At 47.8% G+C, this 17,736-nt stretch overlaps 5 protein-coding genes across 5 annotated transcripts; 2 read left to right on the forward strand and 3 right to left on the reverse strand.

Annotated features, from left to right (window-relative positions):
• Nucleotides 1-779: 779 nt before the first annotated feature.
• On the forward strand, nt 780-2,363 carry FPOAC1_006023 (uncharacterized protein; the record flags this gene model as incomplete). The annotated part of the gene is made up of 5 exons (XM_044850524.1): nt 780-874; nt 925-1,269; nt 1,319-1,566; nt 1,621-2,230; nt 2,285-2,363. The coding sequence occupies 5 exons, from the start codon at nt 780-782 to the stop codon at nt 2,361-2,363; spliced, it is 1,377 nt and encodes a 458-aa protein (XP_044709236.1).
• Nucleotides 2,364-2,871: 508 nt separating this feature from the next.
• FPOAC1_006024 (uncharacterized protein) lies at nt 2,872-5,490 on the reverse strand (the record flags this gene model as incomplete). The annotated part of the gene is made up of 2 exons (XM_044850525.1): nt 2,872-4,451; nt 4,539-5,490. 2 exons carry the CDS (start codon nt 5,488-5,490, stop codon nt 2,872-2,874), a joined length of 2,532 nt encoding a protein of 843 aa, XP_044709237.1.
• A 4,785-nt stretch (nt 5,491-10,275) lies between these two features.
• Nucleotides 10,276-11,083, forward strand: FPOAC1_006025 (uncharacterized protein; the record flags this gene model as incomplete). Its single annotated transcript, XM_044850526.1, has 2 exons — nt 10,276-10,576; nt 10,632-11,083. The coding sequence occupies 2 exons, from the start codon at nt 10,276-10,278 to the stop codon at nt 11,081-11,083; spliced, it is 753 nt and encodes a 250-aa protein (XP_044709238.1).
• Nucleotides 11,084-11,413: 330 nt separating this feature from the next.
• On the reverse strand, nt 11,414-12,820 carry FPOAC1_006026 (uncharacterized protein; the record flags this gene model as incomplete). The annotated part of the gene is made up of 1 exon (XM_044850527.1): nt 11,414-12,820. One exon carries the CDS (start codon nt 12,818-12,820, stop codon nt 11,414-11,416), a length of 1,407 nt encoding a protein of 468 aa, XP_044709239.1.
• Nucleotides 12,821-13,490: 670 nt separating this feature from the next.
• On the reverse strand, nt 13,491-14,492 carry FPOAC1_006027 (uncharacterized protein; the record flags this gene model as incomplete). Its single annotated transcript, XM_044850528.1, has 1 exon — nt 13,491-14,492. The coding sequence occupies one exon, from the start codon at nt 14,490-14,492 to the stop codon at nt 13,491-13,493; it is 1,002 nt and encodes a 333-aa protein (XP_044709240.1).
• Between the last annotated feature and the right edge of the window lie 3,244 nt (nt 14,493-17,736).

The following is a 17,736-nucleotide window of genomic DNA, read 5'->3' on the forward strand; positions in this document are numbered from 1 at the left end:
TCACACGTATCCCGTTCAGGTATCCTTGGTCAATGTAAGATGCATTTGGGCAAAATATCATCCGACGTCCCGAGAACCGATGCACAACAACATGATGACCACTTCGCTTAGATACACTTTCACTGAGCCAATATCAGTACTTCGAAACCCAATTTACAGTCTAAAATGTATTTCGGATATGAGGACAATGATTCCGTGAATCGTGGGCCGATAGTTAGTTGGTCCAGCTCCGCGCTTCCCAAATAGGAACTGCATGGAGGCTGTCCTCCGAGATGAACTTTCCCAATGTTGCATCATTCTCCTACCCGCTTTTAGATCCTTTTTGGCCACATGACTTGATCGGATGATGTTTCCGGAAGCCATTATGGCTAGCACCGCTGGGGGAGCGGCTGAATTCATGGTTTTGTGGAGAGTGAGGAGAGAGACTGGAGTCAAGGCTTAAAGCAGATGCTCCGAGAATTTCCAGATTCTGTGCCTCGTAGCGGTTCACTCATGGGGACTTTCGGATTTCATTTGTTCTTATCCGCAGACATGGCAATATGAGAAGATTTCTCTGTGCGGAGCTTTCTTGTTTGTCCTTGAGGGGACGTCGATCTCACCGAAATTTGCTCTAGGGTTCGAGATCCCGTGTTTCCGACGTGTCCATGTCTAAAGATGCGGCTCTCAAGTTTTTAAAGATGTATATAATGTCTTCACTTGAACCTCAATCAATTCTTTCTCTTATCCTCATCCCCAGTCAACAGTCCAGCATCTTCTGACAATCTTCGACTACGACAACAATGACGGCCTACAAGCTTTTCATGGCTGCTGCCTTTGCAGCTACTGCTCTCGCAGCTCCAGTTGAAGAGCGTCAGTCTTGCAACAATGGAGTCTGGTGAGTGTTGATCATATTTTCTGACGGAGCGATTACTTACATACCCATAGGGCTCAATGTGGTGGCCAGAACTGGAGCGGTACTCCATGCTGCACCAGTGGAAACAAGTGTGTCAAGGTCAACGATTTCTACTCCCAGTGCCAGCCTGGCTCCGCAGACCCTTCTCCCACAAGCACCATTGTCAGCGCCACAACTACCAAGGCCACCACCACTAACGGTGGAGGCTCTGTTACTTCGCCTCCTCCCGTTGCCACCAACAACCCCTTCTCTGGCGTTGATCTGTGGGCCAACAACTACTACCGCTCCGAAGTCAGCACTCTGGCTATTCCCAAGCTGAGCGGTGCCATGGCTACTGCTGCCGCCAAGGTCGCCGATGTTCCTTCTTTCCAGTGGATGTGAGTCGAGGATTGTCTTTTCATATATTCCTTTTACTAACTAAGATAGGGATACTTATGACCACATCTCCTTCATGGAGGACTCTCTTGCCGATATCCGCAAGGCCAACAAGGCTGGTGCCAACTATGCCGGACAATTCGTCGTCTACGATCTCCCTGACCGTGACTGTGCTGCCGCCGCTTCCAACGGAGAGTACTCCCTTGACAAGGATGGCAAGAACAAGTACAAGGCATACATTGCCAAGATCAAGGGCATCCTCCAGGACTACTCTGACACTCGCATCCTTCTCGTCATTGGTTAGTAGTCTACAACAGCGACCTGTGTATACCTCTTACTAACATCTCTTTTAGAGCCTGACTCTCTTGCTAACATGGTCACCAACATGAACGTTCCCAAGTGCGCCAACGCTGCCAGCGCTTACAAGGAACTCACCATCCATGCCCTCAAGGAGCTCAACCTTCCCAACGTCTCCATGTACATTGACGCTGGTCACGGTGGCTGGCTCGGATGGCCTGCCAACCTTCCTCTTGCCGCTGAGCTCTACGGCCAGCTTTACAAAGATGCCGGCAAGCCATCTCGCCTCCGAGGTCTCGTCACCAACGTCTCCAACTATAACGCCTGGAAGCTCGACACCAAGCCCGGCTACACCGAGAGCAACCCCAACTACGACGAGCAGAAGTACATCCACGCTCTGTCTCCTCTTCTGGAGCAGCAGGGCTGGCCCGGTGCCAAGTTCATCGTCGACCAGGGCCGATCTGGTAAGCAGCCCACTGGCCAGAAGGCTTGGGGTGACTGGTGCAATGCTCCCGGAACTGGATTCGGTCTCCGACCTTCTGCCAACACTGGCGATGCCCTCGTCGATGCTTTCGTCTGGGTCAAGCCTGGTGGTGAGTCTGATGGTACCTCTGATACCAGTGCTGCTCGCTACGACTACCACTGCGGTATCGACGGCGCTGTCAAGTAAGTTCCATTATATCAACCCAAGTTGAGCTTCATACTAACCTTAATAACTAGGCCCGCTCCTGAGGCTGGAACCTGGTTCCAAGCTTACTTCGAGCAGCTTCTCAAGAACGCCAACCCCTCTTTCCTGTAAACGGACTGCAGGATTCACGGTGATTAAGCCAAGAACAATACATACTCACCGAAGGAGGGAGAGGAATTTGACACGCTACTAGTCGTTGCTGAACTTTCGATATTCTTTCCGTACATATTTAGTTACCTACAAAATTTGACTGATGATTTTAAATGAATTGCTTCCGATGTGCGTCCTCGTTTATATGCAGACTTCGTAATCTTGTGAGAGAATGATTCGGGAGGATAAATCCTGGTAGAGAGACACAATACTCTTAGAGAAAATGCGATGTTATTACGATATGTTCCTGGCCGAAAGCATATGTTGAGCAGGCGAGGTGAGAAGCAGCTGAATCCATGGTCACAATTTGTATAGCAAGGCTGTAAATTGATAAGATCTATCCCAGATCTCCACCATCTTCTACTCTTCAGCTCTGGTATTAAGGAATGCTTTCTCTTTTTTGAATCAATTCTTTACTGAGTTTTGGTATAGGAACTATAGTGAATATGTACAAATACCCTTAAAAGTCTCAATCAACGACCCCCTCGGGCAGGAGCGAAATGTAATCCAATGCAGCCTTTTCTGCACCATCAGCCTTCCCAATGATAGTCAACTCATCACCAGGCTTAATCTTGACTCCCTCGAAGGTCATTCGAGTCGCGGAGTGGCCATCGAGAAAGTCGCTGGGCCAGTGTCCAGGCTTCTCCTCGTTGTCTCCAATCCACTTGCCCACTAGTCGCTTGTTGAGGTAAACTGCCCAGGTAGCCTTGCCCCTTGCAACATCGTAGTAGTTCACTGCGAGATTGTAGGTCCCCTTCTTGAACTTCAGCTTGGTTGTCGCTGTTCCGGTTCCATTTGTGTATATGGCGACATACTTTGAAGCTGTTTCCGTCGGTGTCACGTTGACGGGGTGGTAGTTATCAAGATCCATCTTCTCAGCCTCAATTCTGTAAGGGTGGTTTCGAACTCGGTCCTGGGTATCTGCGATACCAGAAAGGTTACGGTAGAACTCGTTGATGGCATCTCTCCAGACGATTGAGTGGCCGGCCTGGTATTTCAGCCTGAAGAGCTCATGCTTGAATCGGTCATCGTCAACCTTTCCCTGGAGTGCTTTCCATAGCTTGGGGAAAGTCTGTGCTGTATTGGCACCCTTGTAGTGAGCATCGTAGAAGTGCTGGATAACAGTCTTGCCAGAGTGGAGCTTGAAGTCATAAGGGACGTGGTGGAACCATAACATCAGATCATCGGGAGTGGTCTCAGGGTTCTCGAATCGCTCAGCCACCTCAGCAGGATATTGGCCAGCATTTCCAGTTCCGTTCTTTACCGTGCGATCCATTCCGATGTGGTCACGAGTTGCCCTGGTCCATTGACCCCAACCGTTGTTATCCTGAGAGGCAGGGTTGGGTCCGTAATGGGCGTAGAGGATATCGGTCAGTGTCTGAATACCCAGGTTACCGGAATAGTTCTCGTATGCTGGCCAGGACTCCATTGACATCTCGGTAATTGCCTTTCGAACCTTGTTGTCTAGACCAAAGGTCAAGCGGGTCCAGTCTTCAAGAACTTCCTGAGGGTCAACTTGAGGGTTCCAAGCCATGCGACCAAACGCATAAAGGTTAGACATGGATAGATGACTTCCTAGCCACGTCTTGTCGAGTCCAACATTGGTGACACCTGCATAGCCGCCCAGCTTGCGCTTGAACACTTTTCCAGAAACGATGTCGCGGACGTTGGATTTCTTGCCATCGACACGCATATCAAAGTCAAGGATTGTTCGCCACAGCGGAGGCAGATAAACAAGATGACATTGTTGACCTAGGTATTCCTGACTGATTTGTAGCTCAATAGCACTGTTTGTGTTGCGAAGGTGCGCGAACAAAGGGCTGACCGGTTCTCGAACTTGGAAGTCAATTGGACCATACTTAATTTGCACAACAACATTATCGTCAAACTTGCCGTCAAGCTCGCTGAAGAACTCAACAGCGGCATTGGCACGGTCGGCTTTCCAGTCAGTCCAGTCGAGCTTGTCGTAGACGAAAGCTCGGAACATTACGATTCCTCCATGAGGCTCGAGTGCTTTGGCGAACATGTTGGCACCATCCGCCAGTGTGCCTTATCAGAAGTTAGTGGTTGTTGATTATGGACAAACTTCGACACAGTGGAGCTTCCTTGTCAGAGGATATTGGGGGTAAGACTCACGGTTGTAGGTGATAGGGCCGGGCTGACCCTCGGAATTGGCCTTGACCAAGTAACCAGCCATATCGGGGATGCGCTCATAGAGTCCGTCCGTCAAATCGTGCCACCACTTGATCACTTTCTCGTCAAGAGGATCAAAGGTATCCAGGCCGCCGAGTAAGTTAGGTGAGGCAAAGTTGAGTGAAAGGCCAACTTGCACACCCCAGGGTCGAAGAAGATCGGCAATCTCGACGAGACCGTCACGATTTTCCTCATTGAAGAGGCGCACGTCAGCGTTGACATTGTTGATGACTACGGCGTTGATGCCAATGGAAGCGAGAAGTCGACCGAAGAGAGGTACGCGTGAGAGATCTTTTCGAACATTTTTCACGCCGTCAAAGAAGATAGAAGGACCACCGTAACCTCTTTCAATGGAACCATGAGTCGAGCTTGCGTTGAGGTTGTCCCACTGGTTAGCCCAGCGAATTGGTGCGCTGGGGTTTGAGGCTTTGTCCACGTGTTTGAAGTTGCCCTGGCCGAGCATTGACAGGTACTCGAAAGCGCCGTAAAGGGCGCCGCGCTCATTCTGGCCAATGATCTTGACAGAGTTGTCTGAAGTGCTGAGCCAGTATCCATCCTCTTCCAGTTTGGGATGCTTTTGCTTATTATGGCATGCCTTTTCCAGGTTATCCACAGTAGTGACGACTATGGTCTTGGCGAAGTCACAAGTCTTTTTGCTGTCTGCGGTCTTCAAGTCGATATCGAGAATACCACTGAAGCCCTTCTGAAGCTCAGACGCGGCACTTTGTAGTGGGCTATTCTTTGAGCCACCAATGACACGGATGTTGCGAGGCAAGGATTTAGCGTGGCTCGAAACTTGTTGCGCTGGCAGGGGAGCGTATCGGAGCCAGCCATCCAAGCCATCCTCTGCCAGGACGCAGGCGGAGAAGGCGAGGAGAAGAGTTGAAACCCTCATAGTGGACGGACTATCACTGTGACTGCGATAGCGTGGGGTAGAGTCAGCATGGGTAGTTCCATCGACTGAAATGGTGCGCAATATCACATCTTATATCATGGTTTATTTCACGATAATATTCTTGTATCATCCGGAGGAGGAGATAGTTCCCATTCAGGCTGATTGAATTAGCCTAGCCTTTGAGCATGACTTTGGGGAAGATCGACAATGGACCATTACTCCATCAATCGGCGTTGAGATACTGACTTGGGGTACCTGGCCCGGGGTCTGGTCTTCGTCCGATCTTGGTCTAAACTAATGTACTTGTCACAGTCAGATGATCACCCCAGCAAAATGACATTTCATCGGCAATCTCTCCGAGGTCCCTTCCCTTTCTTGGTGTTGATGCTGATCTTGAACCGTAGAAAGCTGTTCATCTAAAGTTTAATTTATTTACCCGTGGATTCGACCTAACGGAGACCCCACTCATAGAGTGGGCGGCAAAATTCTGGGACAAGGGCAAAATTCTGGGACAGCCAAATAGGTGTAAATAGGTGCAAAAGATTGGTATTTTCATTCAGTCTTCGTCACTTTTGGTCCGAATTAAATAGAGATTGCTAAAATGATAGTATTGGATTGATTTAAAGCTATATCCAAGAGCATTTTATTATGCGATGTATATTTCTCGCTGTGTTGCGGCCGAAAGTTGATGTGATTACTGAGGAACCGTCAGACTTGCTTCCTTCGGCATAAGGTCTTGTGACTTACCTGCCCGGCCTCCCTCCCAACAGGGAAAGTGCCGACGATATAATTTACTGTGTATTTCGCGGGCGAAGCGTATCCATGATTCTGTGATATGTGGAGGAGAAATTCCTTTCAAATTCAACAGGCGGAGGAGGGAGAGGAGGAAGGTTGGGCTCTTCTTGCGTAAGATCGAACTACCTCGATGACTTCCTCATTGAAATCGGAGTCATCTGATTCTCCTGTGACGAGGTTTTCAAGTAACCCATCTTCTTGTGTGTTGCTGAGTTTAAATTCAACTCCATCGCTCGAAGGAAGTGCAGGCATATCTTGCAACGGGCTGCGATAAACACCAGCAGCTGTTGCACCACGAAGGCGCTCGTAGAAACGCTGCTGAGCAGAGGAACCGCTCGTATCATAGTAAAATCCGTTCCCAGGCGTTGCAGGCGAAGCTTCTCGTGATGCCGGAGCAATAGTAATAACATCATCCTGTATATCCTTGTTCTTCCACTCCTTCCACCGCTTGAAGCTAATATGAATCGGCTTCCCGTTGTTATTGATATCGTATTTGTGTTGCTTCTTCCACTCGATTTTCAGGCGATCATCCTCTTCTTTCTGCAGTTGCCTCCAAGTGCGATGTTGCCGGCGAAGCTCTTCTGCTTGCTCTTTTTGCGTTGTAGTGGCAACTTGCTCTTCTATCTGCTGCACCGTTGTGCTGTTCACGTAGAGGCCGGTGGGATGAACTCTTCTTCTACGCATCTTTCGACTATTTGCAGCGGAAATGCGGTCAAGGCGGTTCTTGATATGACTTTCGGCAAAGGAATTTAGTACTATTGCTTCGTTGAGAACGTCGTCAATAGTGCTGTATGCCTCGCGAGTAGGCGAGCTGAATCGTTCACGATAGTTGTGCCTGATGTGACGAGAAATCTCCCGAGCATCTCGGAATCGTGATTCTTGGGGAAGTAGGGATTGGATTGCAGGGGAGGCTTGAGAGAGGATAGACTTCTGCTTTTCCTTTAGCTTTTGTATGACTTCTGTGCCGTCAGGAGGAAATATTCCACTTCTCTCAAACCCGTTAATGATATTGTGCTTTGTGAAGCTTTCATCGATGATCTTCTGCAAGCGAGCAACAAGATCCGAGCGCTTGAAGTTCAGAAATCCCTCGCGGATGTGCTTGCGAAGTGCCTTCTGATGTGCAAGCTTGAGAAGCTGAAAGACTCCTACATCAAGCGGCTGTGTGAGATGCGTTGAGTGAGGCGGAAGCACGAAGATCTCGATATCAAAGCGCAGGCAATATTTCATAAATTCCAAGGAAGTCTTGCCTGTAAAGCCATCGATAACAAGAAGTCGCCAAATCTTTTCCTTCTCAGGCCGCTCAAAGTAAGGCCTTTCCCAAATGAAATCAGGATTATCGATATCTCTCATAAACTCATCACAGCCGTACCAATCAGTAAAGTTTATACCAAGAGCTCTTGCCTTTGCTGTTGCTGAGAAGGAATGCAGGTTGAAATGACGAATCCAATCCATTGAGATTTCTGCATTAGAAAAGCCGGTCTCAGAGCGTGCAAAGCGAATATTCTTATCCAAATCATTAACATCCCACCCTTCTGTTGGCCACGATTTGAAGATCATAAACGGAGGGATAGTATCTATTAAGTACTATTAGAATAAACTACAGAATCAAGAGAATACTCACATCCTTCAGCATTTACAGCCCCGATCATCGTAGCCGACTCGCGGTTCGAAAAAGCAACAATCTCGTGTTTTGTGTTGCGTTTTTTCCTCACGATGACCACCTCAAGCCGCTCACGCACAACGCCTATTCGTATGCCGCATTCATCGGCGTTCAGGATCTGAGATGGCCCGATATCTCTTCTCTGCACAACATCAGCAAGGTTAGTATAGAAATCCTCAACCTCCTGAACTTCGCGTGCTTCGAATTCTGCTCTCTCACGATCAAATGCCCGTACTAACTTCTTCTTCTGTAGCTGCGGATTATCCTCAAGAAAGCGTTTATACCATCCTTCTCCAACTGGGTGCAATGGAGGAGTTCGTGATGCCCTCAACTCGTTTGCGGCTGCTTCAATAACTGACTGATTTGCAGGAAATCCACATCTCTCGAGCCACATAACGTATGCAACGACCGCGCGCTCCTCACTTTCATCGAGATTCCTTGGCCTTCCAACGCTTGTATCACTAAAAGCCGGCTTTCCAGCGAGCTTCAGCGATCGAAGATGCCTCCCTACAGCGCTCTTGGAGGTGTGATGCTTGACGGCGGCATCCCTTATAGTGATAGGCTTTCTTCCGTTACGCTTGGGGCGGTTTTGTGATACAAGGACCTCCCGGGCGGCTCGTACAGCATCGTTGACGCGATACGGATACGGCATTTTATCGGCTAGATCAAAAAGGCAGCTTCATAAATGAGAGTCGACTGAATTATACGTATGTGTGTATTGGAATTCATTGGATTTGGCGGGTGATTCTAATGAAGTTCCGACAGGGCGGGGTATCCGGCTGTCCCAGAATTTTGCCCTTGTCCCAGAATTTTGCCGCCCACTCTATGAGTGGGGTCTCCGTTAGGTCGAATCCACGGGTAGGCAAAATTCCCACCACTGACTTAAGATCAGCGATCTCATGCAAGGGGAAAAAGATGAAGAGGGGCGGGCGGCAGCAGCCAGAACTGCTGGCTTAATGCAGGAATGGAATTGTATAAAACCTTGGGGCGTATAAACATGCGAGGAATTTGCACATGAATTTAACTGCTGATCATTTTTTCTGACCAGGTTTAGTTTAACTGGCCAGCAAATCCCCGGCTTAGTCGGCCTATGGCAGACAGCGCATCACGACGAAGCGAATTTTGGCGAGTGCAACACGAACAACGCACAAGATGAGAGAGGGAAAAGACGCAGAGTAGAAGATAAAAGTACAGAAAAAAAAAGGGAATTGAACAGCACAGTGTCTCTCTGAAGTTGAAACGACTGAGTCATATGATACAGGTGGTGAGTTGTCCATGATTTGCCCCTGAAAGTTCTATGTCCTGAGACATGTTCGTGGCCTTTGACTCATGCACAACAGCTATACAGACAGGAAGACAGGAAGACACATGGCCTGATCCACTGGGGTCAGTCAGTCGCTGTATTGCATGTGTTGCAACGAATTTCACGTCGCAAATTTTAAGCAGGACACGACATGCTCTTTTTTTTTCCCCATGCGAATTGCGGCTATCAATACATATTATGATTCGTCTAGGTAGAACCCATGCCTGGTCATCAGCACAACAAAGTGACTAACTTAACTCTGGGTCCTGTCTCCAATAGAGGCCTTCCAAGTAAACTCTCTCCACTATTGGGCGCGACAACGGTCAAGGTCCAGAGTCAGACTTCTTTCAAAGTCAAGCCTTTTGAACCACAAAAAAATCGACCCGGATCGTCGTTGATCGAATTGAATCCATATTGAAAAGCATATTTGGACTAGATAGATCCTGGCACTTGTAGAAAAAATGGCACTCTGTACGACCCGGATGCACAGAGAGACAGGTGCATTGCCTTAGCTCTGTAGCATCTGCATGCATGGCCAAGTGCATTTAGCTTCGGGTAGCATGCCCTCTTGTCCAAAATCCACTTGTTAGGCATGCACAACGCTTGTTTGGTCAACTGGACCCTCTCTTTCATGGTATGTTGGCCGCGTCAGGTCTGGATTTGTTGGCTTTTCAGGCTGCAGGCCACTATTTTGATCAAAAAGACCCGGTGTACGCGTTGTAGGATCCACTATCTTAGTAACTGTACCTAGTTGAGATGTGACCTTTTTCTCATTGGCACCCTTGCTCGGAGCTTTTCCATGTATAAACCACCATCTTGACAAGACTCACTCCACGTCAACATGAACAGGTACACAATCGAAGAAACAACTGGCTATAAAAGCGGGTGACGGCTGTCCCACAGAACGTTTTTGAGTTGAAACATCTTCATCACCTGCTGCATCAATCCTCACTGCCATGCAATAGTCTATTCATCTTGTCCATCTCTACCACTCTAATATCTACTCACATTCTAATGATTATATACAATGGGACGAGCCAGCGACCATATTCACTTCCCTCGCCATGTTGAGCGCATCCCACGTCGACCAAACGGTCCCAGCGGATACAGCGACTCGTTGGGAAGAGCTGTATTGATCGACATCATCAACTATTTCGCAGATGTTGTTGACGCAATCGATGACATCAAACTTCCCAAGGAACATAAGGACCGAACAAAACTCAAGAACGACAAAAAGAAGTTGAGCGATACAGCCGTGAGGGGTGCAAATACCTTTACGGCCCTCTTCAACTCTGCCAAAGGCCAAGCCAAGTACACTGATCCTGCCCGTACGTCTTTGCCGATTACATCAAGCCAAAGCCACCTAACTGACATGATGAATAGCTAAGAACCTACCTGTATACCGGGATGAGATCAACAACCAACTTCTACATCCGCTGTCGAAAGCCAAGTCAACCCTAGGTCGGTCCTTCACATTCGCCCCATATCAACAAAGACTCATGGTCATCCTCAACCATATCGAGGCCGAGATATGCTGGTGGCTTAAGCTCCCCCGCCCCGGCATCAGCTATGACAAAGGATTAAATAATACCACCAAGGCCTCTGGAAAGGCTTCAACAACACATAGCTACGGCAAAAGCCCAACACAAACCGCTGGAAAAGGTTCAACAGCACACACACATACCACCAGCAAATCTCACGACCAACGTCCAACACAAAGTAGCAAGAGCCATGATCAACGATCATCACGGCCTACTCAAACTAAAGGGGGGCAACAAAAACAGAAGAGGAGCGCTTCTCCGGTGGACAAATCAGGTGGTTGCGCGGTCATGTAGCTGGCTACAAATGATCACGATACCAACTGCATAAATTTAAAAGAAAACTCTAAGTATCATATCTAATAGATAAATGGGAACATGGGCGGGCGGAAATATTAATTTGACATAAAAACGGATGTGGAGTTAAGAACAAAAACATATCAACAGGGCATTGGGTTCACGGGTGGCAGATTCTGTTATGGGCTAAATTGCACAGATATCCGCGGGTAACATCTTTTCTTGGAGCATATAATCATTTACTATTTAGAACTTAACAATCCAAAATCATCATATTGATCTTCACTATCTCGCCACCTCTCGTGAAGGCGACTAATACCACCAGCAAGTTCAAGAATCATCAGCCCTGCAGCTGTAGGCAATACCTCCTAGCTCTTTATCAGTGTTGTATAAATAAGGACCGCTTTGAGCTCTCCGCAGCCTGTCTTCCAAGCACTGTCTGAATGTCCCAGAAGGAAGCGTCTCAGAGTCATGCTGTTCAATCACTGCCCACTCAAGCTTTTGCATCTCCCCCAAACTACCATACCTAGATTCAACGCATTTCAGTGCTTGCTTCTTCGCATTTGCCGTGATTTTCGGGTCATTGAGAGCCTCTTGGTAGGAATCCAGAATCGCCCTTGTATTCTTGGGGGTGATAAGAAGAGTGCTGAGAATATCCAAAGATCCAACCTTGACTGTTTTTCCGGAGCTAGGCCATTCAGGCCGGGACTTGTCGTTTGTCCTAAGTTCGAGGACACCTGAAATAGTGTCGTGGAGCTCAACAAAAGGCACATCAAAGCCTTCGTCAGCCCAGTGAACGTCATCCACTCCATACAGAGGATTGTCTAGATGGTAACCATTCCAAGTCCCACCGAAACCATTACTGATCTTGAGGAAATCCTTGTAGTCATCTGGTAACGTGATATCGAGTCTTTTCTCAAGCGATGTGATCTGATCATCCGTCGCTGGCGGCAGTACAAAGAGTGTTTCTGGAACTGGTTCTTCCATTTCGTCCCAATAGCTCGTCCCATTAGCTTTTGTGTGACGTTCCAGTTCCAGGAGGACTTCTTTCAGTGGCTTTGATTCTATATCCTGATTTTTGCGGCCTTGAGTGAAGCGTTCGGAGAATGTTGCAACGACTTCTTTGCCAACGACTTTGAGTTTCTCCTTGTCGACCGGAATTTTTTGAGCCAATTCCCCAGAAGAGAGAATTCCACACAGTTCATGATGTGCCACAAGTGATGGTATCATCCGGTTTCTATGCAGATTCCTGGCGATCACTTCAAGAGCTTTTTGAACACCAGAATCATTCCTGATCTCTTCTAAATCTTCAGTGTGCTTTGATGCCAGCCTTGTGGCAGTGCAAAGGGCATCAACGGCGATAGAGCCTTTTTCGTCGTTGGCTCGTTTCATCTGTTCCTGAAGCTTCAGTACGTCATCTTTGTCTTTGGCATTTTCTTCATCGTCTAACGAATGTTTGGTAGCGGTCTTGCTGGCCGACTTCTCGGTCCTATCCTTCTCAGGAATCTCATCAGGCCATAGGTCAGCTGCTGCGAAGAAGGGTTCAAAGTTCTTGAGCTGCTTGCGCTGCCAGTCCGAAGTAGTGTCTCGAAGCAGAAGCGATACCAGCATTTTGGTAGTTTCAATTTCGCCCAGCACAGCAAACTCGCTGGCCACATCGACCAACTTATGATAGACCTCTGCGAGCGAGGGACTGGTCAAAAGCGAGTCACGGTCAAATTTCCGAGGCTGAGACATTGCAAATTATCTAATGATATGAAAGAGTCTTGTTTACTGGTGGCTGTGATTGCGGTAGTTGTCTCGGCATCAACCAAGTTGAAGTTGTGATTCACGGTGAGACGAGTCGTCAATTCTTATTTTGTGACGTCATTACATAACGTGAGATCATCAACTGCCTCCCTGCAATAGGATGGAAATATGAGCCCATTTGAAACTAGTCTAGTGTGTTTGTCTTCCTGCTTCATGAGACTGTTAAGAACAAAACAAACTCATCACCAATGGTAGATCATTAAATAGGACACGAAACCAAAAATAAATACAATTAGCAAATACAAAGACACACATAGCTGAAGTCAATTTTACTGAAAGAGAGAGCTTAGGATTCAAAGCTAACAACTCTTTTGATGAGTTTAAAACGAGGCAAGACATCACAATTCACAATGGGAAAGCGATTTTTGTCCTCAGATTGCTTCAGATAAATTAAGCAAAGCTAAATGACTACGAGCACAGTTCCAGACCATCCCCTTCCTCATCTAGCAGATACACTTGATGCTATCAACAGGACTCTTTTATACCAGAAAGTTGACCAGAAATCTGCAACCTCTTCCTTCCACTTCTTGGTCCTCCATTCATCTCAACACATCGACAAAACCAAGCAAAATTCGAATCAAATCTTTAAAAGACACGCTTAAGCGGAGCAAGGAGAGTTGGCGCCAGCGTTCTGAGCACCGGGGAAGCCACCCTGGTTACCCTGGCCGGGGAAACCGCCCTGGTTGCCTTGCTGCTGCTCGCCACCCTGCTGCTGACCGTTACCGGCCTCGGGAGCGGGAGCAGAGGCCTCGTTGCCAGCGGCGGGGGTCTCAGCAGGGGCGTCGTTACCGGCAGCGGGGGTCTCGGCAGGAGACTCAGCGGGGGCATCGCTGCCGCCAGTAGAGCCACCAGCAGAGGTGGTACCGCTCCAGACCTTGGGGCCGGGCATGGGGAAGGCCTTGGCACCGTTGTAGATGGAGAAGTTGGCGTACTCGTCAGTGTCCTTGTAGGCGCCGGGGAACTTGACCATCTCAGCATCGACCTTGCCGGAGCCACCACCGGTGACGGAGACCTGCATGCAGGAGACGTAGTGCTCGGGCTGGTTGACGTGGGATCGGTGGACACCGATGTGCTCAACACGGAGGAGGTACTGGCCATCGGGGGTACCCTCGGGGATCTTGACATCGGCGGAGGGAGAGTCGTAGTTGCACCAGGCGTCCTTGGTGAAGTCACCGCCGGCGTTGCAGACACCCTCCTCCATGATCTTGAACCAGTCACCGTCACCCTTGTAGGACTTGACATCGCTACCGGCGTCGGACATGTAAGCCAGAGTAGGTCCGGGGTGACCCATCTTAGCACCGACACCGAGCTTGAAGGTGATCACATCACCAGCCTTGACATCGGCGACCTCAGTGTTGGCACCGGCGGAGGCGGCACCCTGGTTGCAGACGATGTCCTCGCCATCAGCGAAAGAGTTGTCGCGGATATCGGCGGAAGGGTTGGAGGAGAACTTGATGGGGTTGTACTTGGTAGGACGGGTGAAGTCACGGATGTACTGGAAAGAAGCAGAGTCCTGGCCGTTGACGGTGGCGACGTCAAAGAAGTAGTGGGCAGAGGCGACCTGAGAAAGGGCAGCAAGGGCGAGAGTAGAGAACTTCATTTTGAAAGATTTGAAAAGTTGGGGATGGTAGAAAAGTTGCTTGGTTTGCTGGAGACTGGCTCGGTGATTGTAGTGAACGAAAGAAACGAGAGACTAGCTCTTCGAAAGAAAGACTGAAGTGAATGAAAGAAGATGAAGATCTGTTGATGGGTGGGAAGGAAAAAGTCGAGAAGGACACGGCAAACGAGATGCCTTTATAGATTTTGGATCTCGAATTGTCTTGTCATTCTTTGATCCTTTTCAGCAGGGATTGTCTTTGCACTGGACACTAGAACCAGAATTCATCCGCCCATGGATGATTGATTCCCTGTATCCGTACGTTTCACTGATTTCGCCCCAATTTACCAAAGAGTAGACGCCCAGAAGAAAACAATTCATCCCAGTCTTGACAAGATCCCTGGAAGCTGTCCTTCAACCATGGCAATCTTACCATATTCTTCCTCTCTGCCCCTCACCACGTAAGGGTGCTGTTACAGAGTACGGCGGTCTATTGGGGTTGTTTCAGTGGACTACACATTCGCACCAATCAAGGACGCTGTTTAATCTAACTAAGGTTGTGTATGCCAGGGTTTCTAAGTTTCGCCTATTCGCCCCTATTAAACAAGTTTAAAAAGAAACATAAAATTTTAACTTGATTACTGTTTGTCTATTTAGACTCTCATCATCAGTTGTATGGAGTTTGAAGAGTAAGTAGTAGGCTTCTCTAGTGTAAAAGATGACCCTTTTGTGCTATACGAGTCTTGAGGCTGTCAAAGACCCTCCTTTAATATTACAGTGGGCAAAGCCTGCGGCGCAAGGCGAGAACAAATTCAAGACGAGACCATGAAACGCTAATTTCGGTCAAGGAGGGTCTGCGGCTCTTGGCGACAGGGATCTAGAAACGACTTCGTGAATCTGAGTACATAGTGGAGTTGGCTCCCCTGGCTGGTGATCTTAGCTCCCAACCTGACCACTACCAACATGTCAACTCTACACAACCCTGTTCTTGTATTCGGTAGATGTTGGACTAGATATTTGATACTTTTTTATGACAACGGGATGCAACTCGGCTGTCTATATCATCATTTGCTTCGGGGCCCTTGGTGAGGGGACTTTGTTATTGCTCCCTCCACAAGGCCCCATTCAACCTAGTCTTAGAGTTAACAATCTTGCCGAAATTTGCCAGAACCCCTTTCTACCCGTGGGATGTCAACTGACAATCTCAAAACATGAAACTAAGCGTTCAAGTTTACAGTCAGGCGATTTCCCCACAATGGGACGAACCACAATACCGAGGCCGCCATGTTGAGACAGCCATAATGGGCCGATACCGAAACGGTAGAATTTGCGATTTACTCAGCATTGACTGACGCCGTCCGGACTGTGCGTTAAGCTGAATCATGTTACTGGGGCACGTCGTTGATCCAAGCTTGCGGTGACAGATTCACTATTCCTTTAGCAAAACTTGACGCATTTTCGCAAACTAGTTACCGATACGATGACAAGCCCGGACACCGATCCAATATAGCATTGGTTAAGGTCATGGGCGGTTAAACGGGCCGCTTAAGTAAACATTTGACTCCTCAATTACACGTCAACTTGTTTCTGTAGGGCAACATTGCGGGTAAGACCATGGCCTTGCTGCACACGAAGCGCTTGTGGTTTCAGCAGTACCAAAGGGGGAAATTTTAGCGCCATAAGCAAGAAAGACGTGGCCTTGGAATAAACGGTATCCATCATCAATCTGTGATTCGAGCGTTTATTATACTTGTACTCCGTATCTCCAACCCGTTCAAGGCGCTGGGTCTTTGTTCGGGCTTGTGCCTGTATTGCTTTTTAACCGTTTCCTAACCCAGGGTCTTGGCAGGGGCTACACATAAGCTTATCGAGTGTGAAGTTGGTGAGATGCGATTCTTGGGAATTCCATGCATTAGCTTGTCGAGAGTAAGGTATGGTAACAACGCGCGATCTGGTAGCCAGAATACTACTGCAAACCATACTGAACATCATAGCACACGGGATAAGTTCTTAAGAGACTCTTTGTTAAGATATGTCACAACCATCGATCAATTTGAAGTTTTACTATTATGTATCCCTGTAATATTATGTATACAATTGGTTGGATTTACAGGCATTCGATTTACGAGTTTACCGCCAGATCTTGTTCCAGCGGAGGGCTTGAAAGAGAATGACAGGTTCGTTGAATCGCCGTCCTGCTTGACACGAAGCGGTGAGGTCTACGCGACAACAACCCACAAGATGGAAGGTTGAGCTTTGGAAGCTATGACATGGCACGGTTACCTTGTCGATGCAATCTCTGTGTCTAGTTCATTTCCCTCAACCATTCTTTCTCGCGTCGATAAGCGAAATAGCATAACGAACCAAAAAGGACAAAAGAACCACTGTACTTCAACGTATATTACCGAATCCATGGTTGTAATCCGTACTAAGAACATATCCCGTTAGACGTTGAGAATGTCTTGACTGTAAAGGGGCAGGTAGCAACCGGGGAATCTACCGTGAGCAAGGTAGATAAATTAGCGATTGGCTCCAGGCTCCGGAGATTTAAGAGCGGGTTCCACCCCGTCAGATTGAGCGAACGACAGTAATTCCGCCAGTGGAAGAACCCTTGCTCAGTTGATCCCTTCTATATTTCAGCATTCTAATTATAACGACCGTATTAATTAAGTCCGTCACAAGGATTGGATTGTCAACCTATGGCCGTGATGCACCTCTTGCAGGTGCAGAGTAGATACTGCTATTTACAACTTGATCATTGTAGACTGTTAATCAATAGGGAGAATATCAAGAAAACGAGTGTTTATGCATAGTATCTGAATTACAAAAAGAAGAAAATTAAGAAGAGAATCAAGCTGTAAACACTACTGTCGCGTTCTCATGGGAGACAGCGATACGTAGAGCTCTTGGCATTCATTTAGGGTAGGTAATATGCTGTTGATAGAAGCATTATGGTACTAACTGTAGACAGGGATCCTGAACGATCGGCTAAGTCTCGGGTAACATTTACGCTGCTAACATCCGTGCTATCCTGTCAAGGATGACTGCAAAGCAAAAGACCTGATATTGTGGTACAAGTAAAGTACTAACTGAACCATTTCATCTACCATCAGTATTCTCAAGATGCAGATAGAACACCACTATGTCGCGTATATTTTGAAACTCTACTAAGAATAATTGTTCTAACTCGTATCTCTTAGTTATGTTGATTAGATTATTGGTTGTGCAAGATACAATTTCTGTAGAC

The sequence above is a fragment of the Fusarium poae genome, chromosome 2 (assembly GCF_019609905.1).
Source record: "Fusarium poae strain DAOMC 252244 chromosome 2, whole genome shotgun sequence".
Classification (NCBI taxonomy): domain Eukaryota; kingdom Fungi; phylum Ascomycota; class Sordariomycetes; order Hypocreales; family Nectriaceae; genus Fusarium; species Fusarium poae.